The sequence below is a fragment of the Pseudorasbora parva genome, chromosome 5 (genome assembly GCF_024679245.1).
Source record: "Pseudorasbora parva isolate DD20220531a chromosome 5, ASM2467924v1, whole genome shotgun sequence".
In the NCBI taxonomy this organism is placed as follows: domain Eukaryota; kingdom Metazoa; phylum Chordata; class Actinopteri; order Cypriniformes; family Gobionidae; genus Pseudorasbora; species Pseudorasbora parva.
Window position 1 is genome coordinate 18,614,255 of NC_090176.1, and position 13,401 is coordinate 18,627,655.

Here is a 13,401-nt window from a genome sequence, read left to right on the forward strand (position 1 = left end):
TAGATGCTAACCACTGCTTGCTTGCATGCTCAACATGTGTGTGATCGGCCACAATAATCATCACTGCAAACTTTCATGCCATAGATCTTAATATAATGCTTTAGATTTTAATATAATGCCATAGATCTAAATGTAATGCAACACTTTTCTCGATTAATTAACCATAAGAACTGTAATAGTAAAAACACACTAAAAGAGAGAGTAATACTATTTCAAATACTGGAAAAACTATTGGAAAGATGTTAGCCAATCACAGCAGTGGGCATTTACACTAAACTCTCAAAGCAGACACGTGTGAGACAAACTCAAATCAGGGTAGGAAAAAAGCCTTTAATCAGGGCTGGACTGGTAATCTGGCATACTGGGCATTTGCCCGGTGGGCCGATGCACTTTGGTGCCGTTAGTTTTTTTTTTTGTGTGCCACTGACAACATGCAGCGACAGGGGCCCATTGGTTTGTCTTCTGAATTGCCAGGCCGAAGCGAGAGAGACCTCCCCTCCATATTAGGTGCTTTTTTCTATTTATTTATTATTTGAGCGCATGGAACTGCAAAAGGCGAATATCCGCACAGCGCAGCCGCTGACGAACGTGCGCTGCGTTTAAATGCTGCTCTATACGGCACTTTGACTCCGAATTTGTTTTATACAATCGTATGATATGGGAACATACCGGGTTCTGTGTTGAATCAGCAGAAAACAGCCGCGAGCATGTGTTCATGACGAGGTAAAGTGGAAAACGGCAATACACACAAACGTTTCACTTTAGCACAACCACAATTTACCTTGCAGCTAACAGCGAATAAATATGGTGTTTTGGAAGAAACATTTATTAAAAATATTGCTATATTACTTAAATTAATATTGCAGAATATAAATCACTTTTATAGAGGCTGTTTTCGTATTTTCTACAGGTGTTTACTTTTTTTTTTTTACTTACAAATATAATAGTTTATTATATAGGCTATGTTTTATATATTTTAGAAACCATATAGCCATATAATGAGGAGCAAGATTTTTACAGTCTATGTTTTTTACCCGGTGACTACCATGATCTTACATTTAAATGAAACTGGCCTACAGTTAATCTACAGTCTATAAAACAGCTTTAAAATCTGGATCCCATGAATTAAGGACAAAGCTTTTTTTTTCCTCTTTAAAAGTTTTTTATTAAGTAATTACATTATATTTCAATGATAGCCTCATTAAAGATAGATATCAGTGTCTTACTTAATTTATGTTTTAACTCTTGAAAAATATGACCGTTTTTAAAGGGGTAGTTCAACCCAAAAATGTGATCATTTACTCACCCTAATGTCATTCCAAACCTAAATGAATTTATTTCTGTGTAGCATAAAATAAAATAATTTGAGTGTTTTTTTTGTTCATACAATATTCAAAGCCTAACCAAAATGGCTTGGTTGCCAACATTCTTCATAACATTTCACAGAAGTCATGCAGGTTTGGAAGGACACGAGAGTGACAGCATTTTAAAGCAGTAGGCTACATTTACTTTACTGCATCCTAGCTCAAAATCATCAGTGCTTTACTGCCAAGGTCATTTCTGTGTGACAAAAAAGCAATATTAAGTTTATCTGCATTTGCAGCAAATTCGATAATATCTATCATTATTTGTCCTTGTCCTAGTTTTATTTATTTACTCCAATTTAAGGCCCCAACCCCAGCAAAAACATTCACGGGGTACTCATGGGCCGGATGGGCTGGGTTTGCCAGAGCCGAATTTTAGCCCCAGTCCAGCCCTACCTTTAGTTATAAATTATGATAATTTTTTTAAATGTAAAAAACATTCTAACATTATAAGCGCATCTCAGGAAACATCATAAAACAATAAAACAATGCAGTTCTCAAGCCCCTTTAAACACTTTATTCTTACTGTTCAATATCCATTAGGGACTCTATTTTCATTTTACGAATATCATTTCAATTGAAATAAAAACCTCTCTGAGCTGATATGCGAAGAGAAGGATGAGGTCAGAAAAATGTGGAATCGAATTTGGATTGGTGGTGACAAAAGCTACTTTCATTCCACACCACTGTAAGTGTTATCAGATGGGTTCATTTAGATTTTTGTTTTCTGGTTTAATTAAACAATAGTGAGCGGAATTAGTGTACATGGCTCAATGTATGACTCAATAAAAACTCACCCAAGGTCCTTGTAATCCTGGCGGCCCACTATACCCTGGGTTACCAGTTGGCCCCTGTAAGAGTGAAATGTTTTAGAAAAAAACAAAATTTATCTCATCTTCACCTCCCTGATTGCTCAGTTTCTGTTGAATGGCAACAAGTTGGATGGCTAAAATTGAACTTACAATAAATCCTGGAAAACCTGGTGGCCCTGGATCTCCCTATAAAACAACAGAAAAAGTGCCGGGAAACCATTCCCATATCGTTTTAAACCAAATGCATTGATGTAAAACTGGATTTAAACCCCTCATAAAGTTCCTCTTACCTTGAATCTTTGCATATAGACCCACAGCTCCAAAGGGTCACCCTTCTCCCCCTTCCTTCCTGGCCGACCCTACAGAATATCACATTTACACATAATCAAACACACGGAGACCATGTAATTGAAAGAAAGTGAGAGAGAAAATAAAAGCATTATAAGTTAGATGTATGAGTTCTAAATAGATTCTGTGCAATGTCTCAAAAATGTACTCTGTGACACACAAATAAATGAAAATCCATACATATATTCCTGGTCCACCATCGAATCCTGAAAGGCCTGGCGTTCCTGAATCTCCCCGGGTTCCATTACAGCCATCGGCTCCTGGTTTTCCACGAGGCCCAGATGGCCCAGGGTGGCCCTGATGAGAGATTATCAATGACCCAGAATTGATGAATCCAAAACTCACAATAAAAACAGCATTTTGAAGACTAAGGAAAGGTATATTTATTATATTTTAAAGGTCCCATTCTTCGCCTGTTTTTTAAGCTTTGATTATGTTTACAGTGTGCAATTGTAACAAGCAGTGTGCAAACACGTAACGAGTTCTGATTAGGCCAGCGCTTCCCGCGCTGTGATTGGACAGCAGCTTAGCACGTTGCCCGGAAAGGTCCCACCTCTTATCATAACGGGTAGATACGATACGCGCGCTCAATGTTATTGCAAAATTGTCTATATTGTCTTATCAATTTGAGTCGGAATCAGACCCAGAGAATATCGAAGAGGATCGATTATAACCTGCTCAGGAAAGACTTTTGCTGGATGTTTCAGAATGGTAAGCTGTCTATTCAGTAGTTTAAACTGATCATTACAAACACCAACAATCGATGGTGTCTGAATGAATTACTACACTTTTATATGCTTATACGTTTTTCGGATTAGTTTCAATTACCATCTAACGTTAGTTAACAAAGCTAAACAGCGTTGCACTTTGTGTCATGAGTTACATAAACTGTTAAACGGACTAACTTAAATAATAAAATACACTTACCTGTTGTGGTCCATAACAACGCCATCTCCAGATAAAGAGGGAACTGCGTCGTCTTTTAAGAATAATCTTTCTGCGAATCCGGCATTAAACTGATTGAGAGTGAGGAAGCAGTCCTCAGCAAAATGTGCTGCACATAGTTTTAAATTGTGATTATAATTTTCCGGAACCGAGTTAACCATAAACTGTAGCCATTGATCTCTACGTACAGCGTCCGTGGGAAGGCCAAACAAAGGTGATTTGACTCCGGGATGAAAATAACAGCGTTTCAATGGCATGGCGGCAAACACACTCTACAAAAACAACGCAGCCTATTCTCGACCTGCGAGAGCAAAAGGACAACGCCCCCAAATTTGCGTGTTCTTGTGGGCGGAGGGTTCATCAACAAAGGTTTTAGTTGCATCATTAAAGCAGGAAGTGTAGGGCTGTAGTCCAAACCGGCCGTTCGCTGTAGGCTTTGAAAGGGAACTTCTGTTAAATAAAATATCTTGCTTGGCATTGAACTTTGAGCTTTATAATTTGACAGGTATTATTTATGCTCTAACAGCAACATTACACACTAACTAAAGTTTGAAAGATGGAATCGCAAAGAATGGGACCTTTAACTATATTACTTGGAAGGCTTGTGTATTCCCGTGATTAGTTTGAATAGATTTAACTATTTATTAAACATTGGTGTATTTTATCATATTGCTGTTGCTGTATGATTTTATAAAATTCTGCTTTACTTCACACATCTAAACATAATATTGTTGATATAAACAAAATAATACTTACCGGAATGCCATCTGCTCCATCAAACCCTGGAACCCCAACCATTCCCTAAAGAAAGATTAAAATACATTAGCAGAAAACAGATTTTAAAAGTGCACGTTTTTGAAAAAGATACAGTTGTTGTCTCTGTGTTAACTAATCTGTGGCCAACTAATGGCCTGGCAGCATAATGCAGTGTTTTAAGTTATTTTTGCGTATTCTTGTGAATGGGGAACAGGGTTGATTTGACAACATCATTGTCTGTACATGAAAAATGCAAAGGAATAGCAAATAGTACATTGTTGTTGTGTAAATTTACACTGAAAAAGAATATAGGAAGCAGAAACACAGGAACATGTGTTTACTGTTAGTAAACATGGTAACATAAGAATTTAATATGAGTTTAAAATATTATATATTTATAAATTATATATTTTTAAAATATAATTAGGGCTGTCAATCGATTAAATTATTTAATCGCGATTAAGCACACATTGTCATGAGTTAACTCGTGATTATTCACAATTTTTATCAGTTCTAAATTTACCTTAAATTAATATGTTAATAAATAAATTTACCTTAAATTAAAAGTTTTTTATAATCTAATGAATATGGGCATGGACAACTATATATGCTTTATGCAAATGTATGTTTATTATTAGAGAAACCATACTCAGAGGATGTAGACTAGACATGTATCAAAGGTCACAGATGTTTTTCAAAGAACTAGTTCACGTCTCTTATAGCCTAAGCTTAAAAAATCAGAATAAGCTATAATTTCCCTCATTTTAAGAATTATAAATAAAGGGATTTTTTACACTGGCAGTTTAATTCAGAACAGGGCACAGTTCGTATAAACAAATGGTGATGTGAAAGCTGTCATGCGGACCTGTGAGCACAACAGTACCACACATTACCTGGAGCAAGTCCATTTTTCACGAGTATAGTGTGGCCCCTTTAAGAGATGCGCATTCCCTATTGAATTGACCGTATTTTGTGTGTGTTCACCGAACAGTGCCGCGATTCACACGTGGTGATGGTGTTACTGATTTACCTCAGACATGAGCAAGAGTGAGCTTGCAGTGTATTCGTGCATCCCACTCGGACTGCAGAGAATGTGCTCAGTGAAAAAAAATCATTTTTCTTTTTACCTGGAGTCTAATAAAAGTTAAGAAGAAAAAAATACGGTAGCTTATATAGGCTATAACTTGTTTCAGAGTAATGTTATTGTTAACCTTTTTCTTTCCCTATTAATGTTTGCTGCTGCATCATTTACGTCTGGCTGATCTCAATTTCTCCAACTACGGGCACGTGGATCAAACAGAAAATGTGCGCTGCGTTAATCGCTCGTTAATAAAATTAGTGCCGTTAAAATGAATTCACGTTAATGGGTTAATAACACGTTAATTTTGACAGCCCTAATTATAATATAATTAACATGCAAATAGGTGGCGAATTTTCATTAAAGTATATTCTATTTCCCCACCACTATAACTATTTCCCCACCACTTATGACAAGATTTCTCTGTTATACGGTAGTAGGCGCTGTTACGCATCTCCTGAAAGATTACAGAATCTGGTACAAAACACAGGCGAAGAAGAAGCAGAAACAAGCGATATGAGCATTGCTTATATATGCGTAAAATTAAACATTAAACAGTATATAAATTAAAACCTCAACCCAGGAAGAGGTACAGGACTGTGCAAGCTTTGAAGGGTGTTTTATTGAAGCAATCCACTCCATCTATGGCTGTATTTGCCAAAAGTATTGACAATAGAATTGTTTCCAACTTTACAGTACTCATAAAAGAGTATAGGCAAAAAGTACATGGATGACCTAGTTCTTCCAAACTGACCACTTCACTATACCATGAGGCAAGGGCTGGTAGGTCACATGACAATGACATCATGGTGAATCTAGTACGTCCAGATTACCAGTGTTGGGCAAGTTAATGAAAATTACTAATTAGTTTCAGTTACTAGTTACTTCTTTTAAAAGTAATTTAATTACTTTACCAATTACTATATGTCAAAAGTAATAAGTAATTACTTTTAAGTAACTTTTATGTCAGCTTTTTAAATGTAAATATGAACAATACTGAACCCTCAAACACAATAAACATAATTTTAGACCTATTTATTGTCATCAAAAGAGCAACAGACCTTCAGTAGTATGGTGTTTAGTGTCCACCACCAGCAGCAGCAGTGGTGCAACTGGGAGAGTTATGGCCTTTTTATACCAGATATCTATCCGATTGTGAAAAGACCAGAAGTATCTGGTTGTTTAAACCACATATGTAAATTTTACTCCTGGCAAATTGTTAAAAAATACCTATATATGTTTTAGTCAGATATGACGGGCTACTGCAACATGCGTCACCGCAAATGAGTAAAGCAAACCAACAGGCAAACGACTGCAAGGAAAACTGAAAGTCTTAGATGCTCAAAAACACAGTCATCTTCATTAAAAGCTAATGAGACTAAATGATCTCACTGGTGCTTAGGTTGCTCTTTCACCTATTGCGGTCTTTGATCTTGGAATGAGCTGATGATAAGATGCAGCTGGAATCTTTTGCTTTATTTTGTTGATGTGAACTCCGTTAAATGAGCATTTAGTGTGGGAATTGATTTGAAGTTCAGATTTATATTAATTTTGTGGAGAGAAAATTTGTGACGCTCTAAAGATTTTTCAGGGTTTTATTTATTTATTTATTTATAGTTTTATTTTTTATTTTTTATTTGTTATTATAGGCAAAACAAGTCCAGTGTTGATTTGAGAGGCTAAAGCGTTAACTCACAGTCATTTTCACCGCTGGCCACTTGGTTGTCACTTTAAGAAAGAAAAGCGTTAATTAAAAAAAATAAAAATAAAAATGCTCCAAACATTTTTCTAAATTAACTTAATAAAGAAACAAAATTTAACTACTTTGACATTATAACTACTTTGATCATAGTTCTGAATCCAACCCTACATTTTTTGGTTAAAATGTTGCTTTTTTTAAATTAAACATTTACACTTGGAAAGAATGCATTAACCTAGAATAAAATGTTTTGCATGATATTTAATAAACACAATATTCTGGGAGTCATGGAAGTTTTGTGAAAATAATAAAAAATGCTTACGTGTTTTTTTTTTTTTTTTTGTTTTGTTTTTTTGAGAGTGCAAAGTGAGAACTAACAACTACTACTAAATGAATACTTATGTCCAAAATAATTATTTTATAATTATAATTATAATTACATAATTGTTTAAATGGTTTGCATTCATTATTCATGAATTTTATCATGGGAAATAAACGGAGGGTAGAGGCTTCTGCACGACAAATTTAAAAGTTCTTTGCAATTGCCACTAGGATCAAAATCAGCTTGAACTGTGAACGCATTGTATTTTTAAAAGCATTTGACTAAGTCATAACAGCAGAAGTAGAGAGCAGGACAGAGAGACTCACCACACTTCCTTTTGGACCCATTATGCCTCCTTTGCCATGGTCTCCTTTCTGTCCTTTAGGGCCTTGGAGACCAATGTCACCCTGTCGCCCGTTAGGGCCTGTCGGGCCCTGGGGACCAAGGGGTCCAGGCAATCCCTGCAGTTCACATACAAAGGTAACACAATTAGTTTAAAGTACATATATACAGCTACATTTACAGTAAAAAAATCAAGAGGTTTTAGAACACAACATAAACAAATTACATCACAAAAGCAAACAGATGATTAAAAAAATAAAAATACAGTAATGTGGATGCCCCATTTACACTTAAGACCACAAAGATGTTGCTCACATGCATTAAACATTAGTATGGAATGTTGCATACTACTAATAATGAAATTGATTTAACATATTTTAATAGTACACAGTATAGAGTGTAAACAGCACACTTCTTAGTAGGAAGTAAAGTTTATTTCATTTTGAACACAACCCAGCTATTTTTTTTTTTACATTTCAAAACATGCCCACTAGATGGCAAACTCTACTAACACATACTAAAGCTATATAGCACCATCCAGTGCTCTCAACACCACACTGCACACGTGTATGACAGTGTATGACAAATTGTGGAGTACACATGCTGAATGTTTAGTTTAAAATATTTGTTGTTCCTTAACTTGAGCTGAATTTATTCCGGAGCTGAATCATGCATTAGTCAAACTGTACTTCATAAAACATTTGCCTTACTTATAGCCATCATACAAAAAAATAAAATAATAATTTGTACATGCTGTACTTCACTAAGATATTAGATGTGAGATTTGTAGTCTGCCCTCTTATCTGAAGATCTGTTTGCTTCAAATCTAAAAGCAAATGGAATATTTTTATATTATTATATTTTTTCATTGCAGTTTTTTTAATGGAAAAATACAAGATTGTGTTTGTGTTCATGTCTAGAGAGTGAATAAGAACTTAAATCCAGTGAACAAACCGTGTTCTACTCTAATGGGACTGATAAACAGACGCCCTGCTGCCTCATGCACACTTAAACCCCCTGCCCTGCCTCTAATCCACAGTCAGCCAACTGATCCTAGATCCTGTTAAGGAGTGAAGGAGGAGAACATCAAGGATGCACTCCGTCTGATCAAAGACAATACTGTCTTTGTACTGGATGTCATTCACACAAAGCACATCCCGATCAACAGAGAATAAAAATGCATTCCAGATTAGCGGCATTTGGAATAACTCTTAAAAATAACTGTTCTTTAGGGGCTTTCACAGCAGTTATATAAAGGAACTCAGTTATACACTCAAAAAAAAAAATTCAGGTCCCAAACAGAAAATGTTCTAGTGCGGTCAGTGGGTCACATCTAAATTTTTCCGTTGGCCAAATTGAATTTCACAGAAATTCAATTTGGCCAACTAAAAAATTTAGATATGATCAGTCACTAGAAAATGTTCATTTGGAGCCTGAATTTTTTTTAACAGTGTAGGAACTAGCCACCAGGGCGTTCGCCAGAGAACTAAACGCTCCCATAAGGTAATTTTCCTGGTTGCTTTGCAAAAGCAAAGACATATGAAGTGACATAAGCCAGCTGACAGTGAGCGCAATATTCAACTCCATCAACAAATCCTTAGCATAAAGATTGAAAAGTTAAGAGTTAAGTTAGGAGCTAATTTAATGCCGCCAAAACTAACTAAAATCCTTCCCAGTTCCTGCGGTGCGAACACACAAAAAAGAAGGGTCTTCCACATATAGTTTGAGGAACTATGAAAACTTTCTCTATTATTACCATCAATGGTTCCATGAAGAACATTCACAGAACCTTTCCATTGCACAAAAGGTTGTTTAAATTTTTAAACTGTTCTTTACACTAAGAAGAAAATTATTATTCTGAAAATCTGAAAAGTTAGGGTAGATATTTTAAATCTCATCGCCTCTCTTACAAGTGAAGGAATGAAGATATCTTCATATGGGATAACTTTCAATTGCAGTCAGTGATGCATATTTTATAATAGAACCTCCATAATTAGAACTAAAATGTTGCACTTGCAACCAAGTATGAAAGATAATTAGTATTTTTCATATTAAACAGAGCTTAAAGACTGGTGATACTTCCGACATTATTGGCCAGTCAGTGTTTTTAGAAGAAAATAAGACGAACACGCTAAAATATACTGAAATATGAACAATAATTAAAGACGACTTCTCTATATGGCTATGTCTTCCCTTATGTAGATTGCTTAGTTCCTGTTATGCTAATGTAGTGGTGGGCTGCTATGTTTATGAATATTAATCATGTCAAGCAAAATTTAAAATGCAGATGGTGAAAATTGAGCACTAGCCAGTGAGGTTTCTGCTGACAAAGCCAGGCAAAAAGTGTCCAGGACATGCCTCCCACCTGTCCACCTATAAATCATGCCTCTCCTGACAGACAATGAGAAGAGCGATTGACAACAACAGCGAAAGGAAAAGGTGCCAGATTACGGCCAAGAACAACACTTGTAGTATTGTTTTTTTATGAAGAGGGCAGGGCGCAGCATAGAGGTCTTAAGGTCCTCATCAATCAAACAGCGATGAGCCATGTGTGCGAGGTGTTCTGGAGGTCAAGTACTCTGATCTCTCACCTCACAGATAATGCCTGGCAAGTTTTTTTTTTTTTTGCAGTAAATACAGTGGGGCAAAAAGGTATTTAGTCAGCTTCCAATTGTTCAAGTTCTTCCACTTTAAAAGATGAGAGTCCTGTAATGTTCATCATAGGTACACTGAGAGATAGAATGAGAAAAAAAAAAATCTGAATTTAAAAAATAATAATAATAATTTATTGGCAAATTATGGTGGAAAATAAGTATGTGGTCAATAATAAAAGTTAATCTCAATACTTTGTTATATACCCTTTATTGGAAATGACAGAGGTCAAGCGTATTCTTTAAGTCCCGCAAGGTTTTTACACACTGTTGCTGGTAGTTTGGCCCACTCCTCCATGCAGATCTCCATGCAGATTTTTTTTAATGAAGCATAAAGAAACAGAACAGTTCCTTTTGGGACTACAAACAATATTTGCATTAATTTGCGTCAAATATATTATTAGTCCAGAGATTCTTCGCATTAGTGAATAAATACATAGATCTGCCGTTGACTTTCAAATTCCCTAATGGTCTGGTTGTAGAATTTTTGCCCATTTCTAATTATTGTCTTTGGTGGTTACAGCCCTGTTACAGAGGGTAAAATTGCATTATTCCATCTGCCTTTGTAGAACTAATCCCGTCCGAATAGGGCTTTACACTGAGATTGGAAACTTTCCTTACTTTCCTCTCTAGCCACAGAGTGTTCTCCAAACAACGCACTACATGTCCTTACAGAGGCATACAGTGAGTAGCCTGTCATTATTTAGCAGCCGTATTATCTGGAAAATCCCTTATTAAATATGACGTCCTGCCCTCCACTTACAGCCTATGATTTGTTGTTTTGATGGTAGCAACATCTTAGCAACAACCCAGGAAATCACGTCCGCTGTTGTTTTTTAAAGTAAATATAAACATCATGTGTAATGCCCTCCAGTGCATGTTTTCACCCCTACATGTCCTTGATACATTTTGTGCAGACACATTATCTGTTGGTAGTTTATAGCAAAATAAAGCATTAACATATCTGGGTTTAGTCTATCTGTGAGTCACTGTCACTGAAGTTTACTAAGATAACATTACTCTATGGCCACAGCCTAGCTGTTCTTTTTTGTTCAGAGAAAGCTTTGTATTTGTGCCCAGATGAAAAGCCTTTAAGGTATAAAAGATCAAATACATAAGATTTGTTATTTCCTGGGCTGTCACCAGCAACCAGCAACCAGGTCAATTCCCTGCTAGCTATCAAACATCCTGTCCCCTACTATGCGTCTTCCTGATTACTTGACCCAATTTCTTTTCAGCTCAACAGGGGAAAACTAACCTGCTGTGCCCCACAGTACCAGCAAACTTAAAACAAAGTGCTTTAACTAGTGTTCTCTCTTGGACCCATGCATAGTTATTCACAGCACTTTTTAATATAGAACTCTAGCCATGGTATTTTGAGTCAATTTGAAATAACCCTTAATGCCAAAACGGTTATATCAGGAGAAATGTCTAAAATTATTACATAATACTTTTATGTTTTATAGTTTTTTTTTTTTTTTTTTTTTTTTTCTAGTGAAAAAAATATGTCTACCAGCTGTTGAATTTAAATTTGATTTAAAATAAATAAACAATTTAAATAATTAAAACAAAGTATCTATTTATTCTTAATGTAACATGCAAAAGTTTCAGGTCAGTACGGTTTTTATTTTTATTTTTTATAATTACTTTTACTCATGTGGTAAGGATGCATTAAATGCATTAATATTACAAAACATTTATAATATTCAAATGTTTCTAATGTTCTTTTGAACTTTCTTTTCACCAACGAATCCTATAAAAAAATATATAATGGTTTATTCATAACTGCTTTCAACCCAATTGAGCATCAAATATTGGTATGATTTCTGAAGGATCATGTGACACAGAGGACTGGAGTAATTATGCTTAAAAATTCAGCTTTGCATCAAATGAATAAATTACACTTTAAAAAATAGTGAAATAGAAAATAAAGTTATTTTAATGTAATAATATTAACACAATATTACTATAATTTGATCAAACAAATGCAGCCTTGGTGAACATAAGATACTTCTTTCAAAAACAATAAAAATATCTCAGCAACGACAAACTTTTGAACAATAATGTACACTATATTGCCAAAAGTTTTAGGACGTTTAATCTGGATTCTTCTGGAGGGTTTAAAATGGAGTTGGCCCACCCTTTGCAGCTGTAACAGCTTCAACCCATCTGGGAAGGCTTTCCACAAAGTTTAGGAGTGTGTCTATGGGATTTTTTGACCATTCTTCTAGAAAGACATTTGTGAGCTCAGGCACTGATATTGGATGAGAAGGTCTGGCTCACAGGCTTCGCTCTAATTCATCACAAAGGTGTTCTATCGGGTTGAGGTCAGGACTCTGTGAAGCCAGTAAAGTTCCTCCATACAAACTTACTCAACCAGGTCTTTATGGACCTTGCTTTGTGCACTGGTGTGCAGTCATGTTGGAACAGGAAAGGGGCAATCCCCAAACTCTTCCCACAAAGTAGGGAGCATGAAATTATCCAAAAAATTATTGGTATGCTGAAGCATTAAGTGTTTCTTTCACTGGAACTAAGGGGCCAACAAAGTTGGGACAGATGAAAACAAAAGTGAAAAGATTATATAATATCCAAGTTAAACTGATTTTTAGACAATTACCAGGTGAATTGGTAATAGATTATGGTATCGTTTAGGTGTAAAAGAGCATAGTCGCTACAAGCGTAGTGATACAAACGGTGAAACAGTTTCAGTGCTGCTACTGGGGCAATATTGTAGAACTGGAAAAGGCTCTCAGCCAATCAGATACGAGAACTAAGGGGTCAAGCCAACCCCTGTAACCCCAATGTAGTGCATGTCATGAGGCTTTGGCAGTAATGGAACTGGCAATGCTCTACATAAGGTGTACATTTGGTGAAATGAGCCAGTAACGATGATAGACAAGCATGAGCATTGGCAGTCTGCAGTACTCAAATCTGAGATGAATTCCTGGCACACAGCACATCAAATGCACTCAGATGACAATGTTCTTGGCACAGGTCCTATCAATCGCAGATAAGCGTGAAAGCGTACAAGCGTGTGTTTGGGTGGAGAAAAAACCTTCCATGCACCTGCATAAACATAGTCAG

At 35.9% G+C, this 13,401-nt stretch overlaps 1 protein-coding gene across 1 annotated transcript in view; it reads right to left on the bottom strand.

The window, feature by feature from the left end:
* col4a2 (collagen, type IV, alpha 2) overlaps window positions 1-13,401 on the bottom strand; it is a 150,471-nt gene that overhangs the window by 44,369 nt on the left and 92,701 nt on the right. The window contains exons 5-10 of the mRNA XM_067443427.1: window positions 7,651-7,785; window positions 4,226-4,270; window positions 2,705-2,821; window positions 2,467-2,535; window positions 2,327-2,362; window positions 2,162-2,215 (exon numbers count right to left, since the gene is read on the bottom strand). Of these exons, the coding sequence (XP_067299528.1) occupies window positions 2,162-2,215; window positions 2,327-2,362; window positions 2,467-2,535; window positions 2,705-2,821; window positions 4,226-4,270; window positions 7,651-7,785 (456 nt within the window). The remainder of the gene's footprint in view (window positions 1-2,161; window positions 2,216-2,326; window positions 2,363-2,466; window positions 2,536-2,704; window positions 2,822-4,225; window positions 4,271-7,650; window positions 7,786-13,401) is intronic.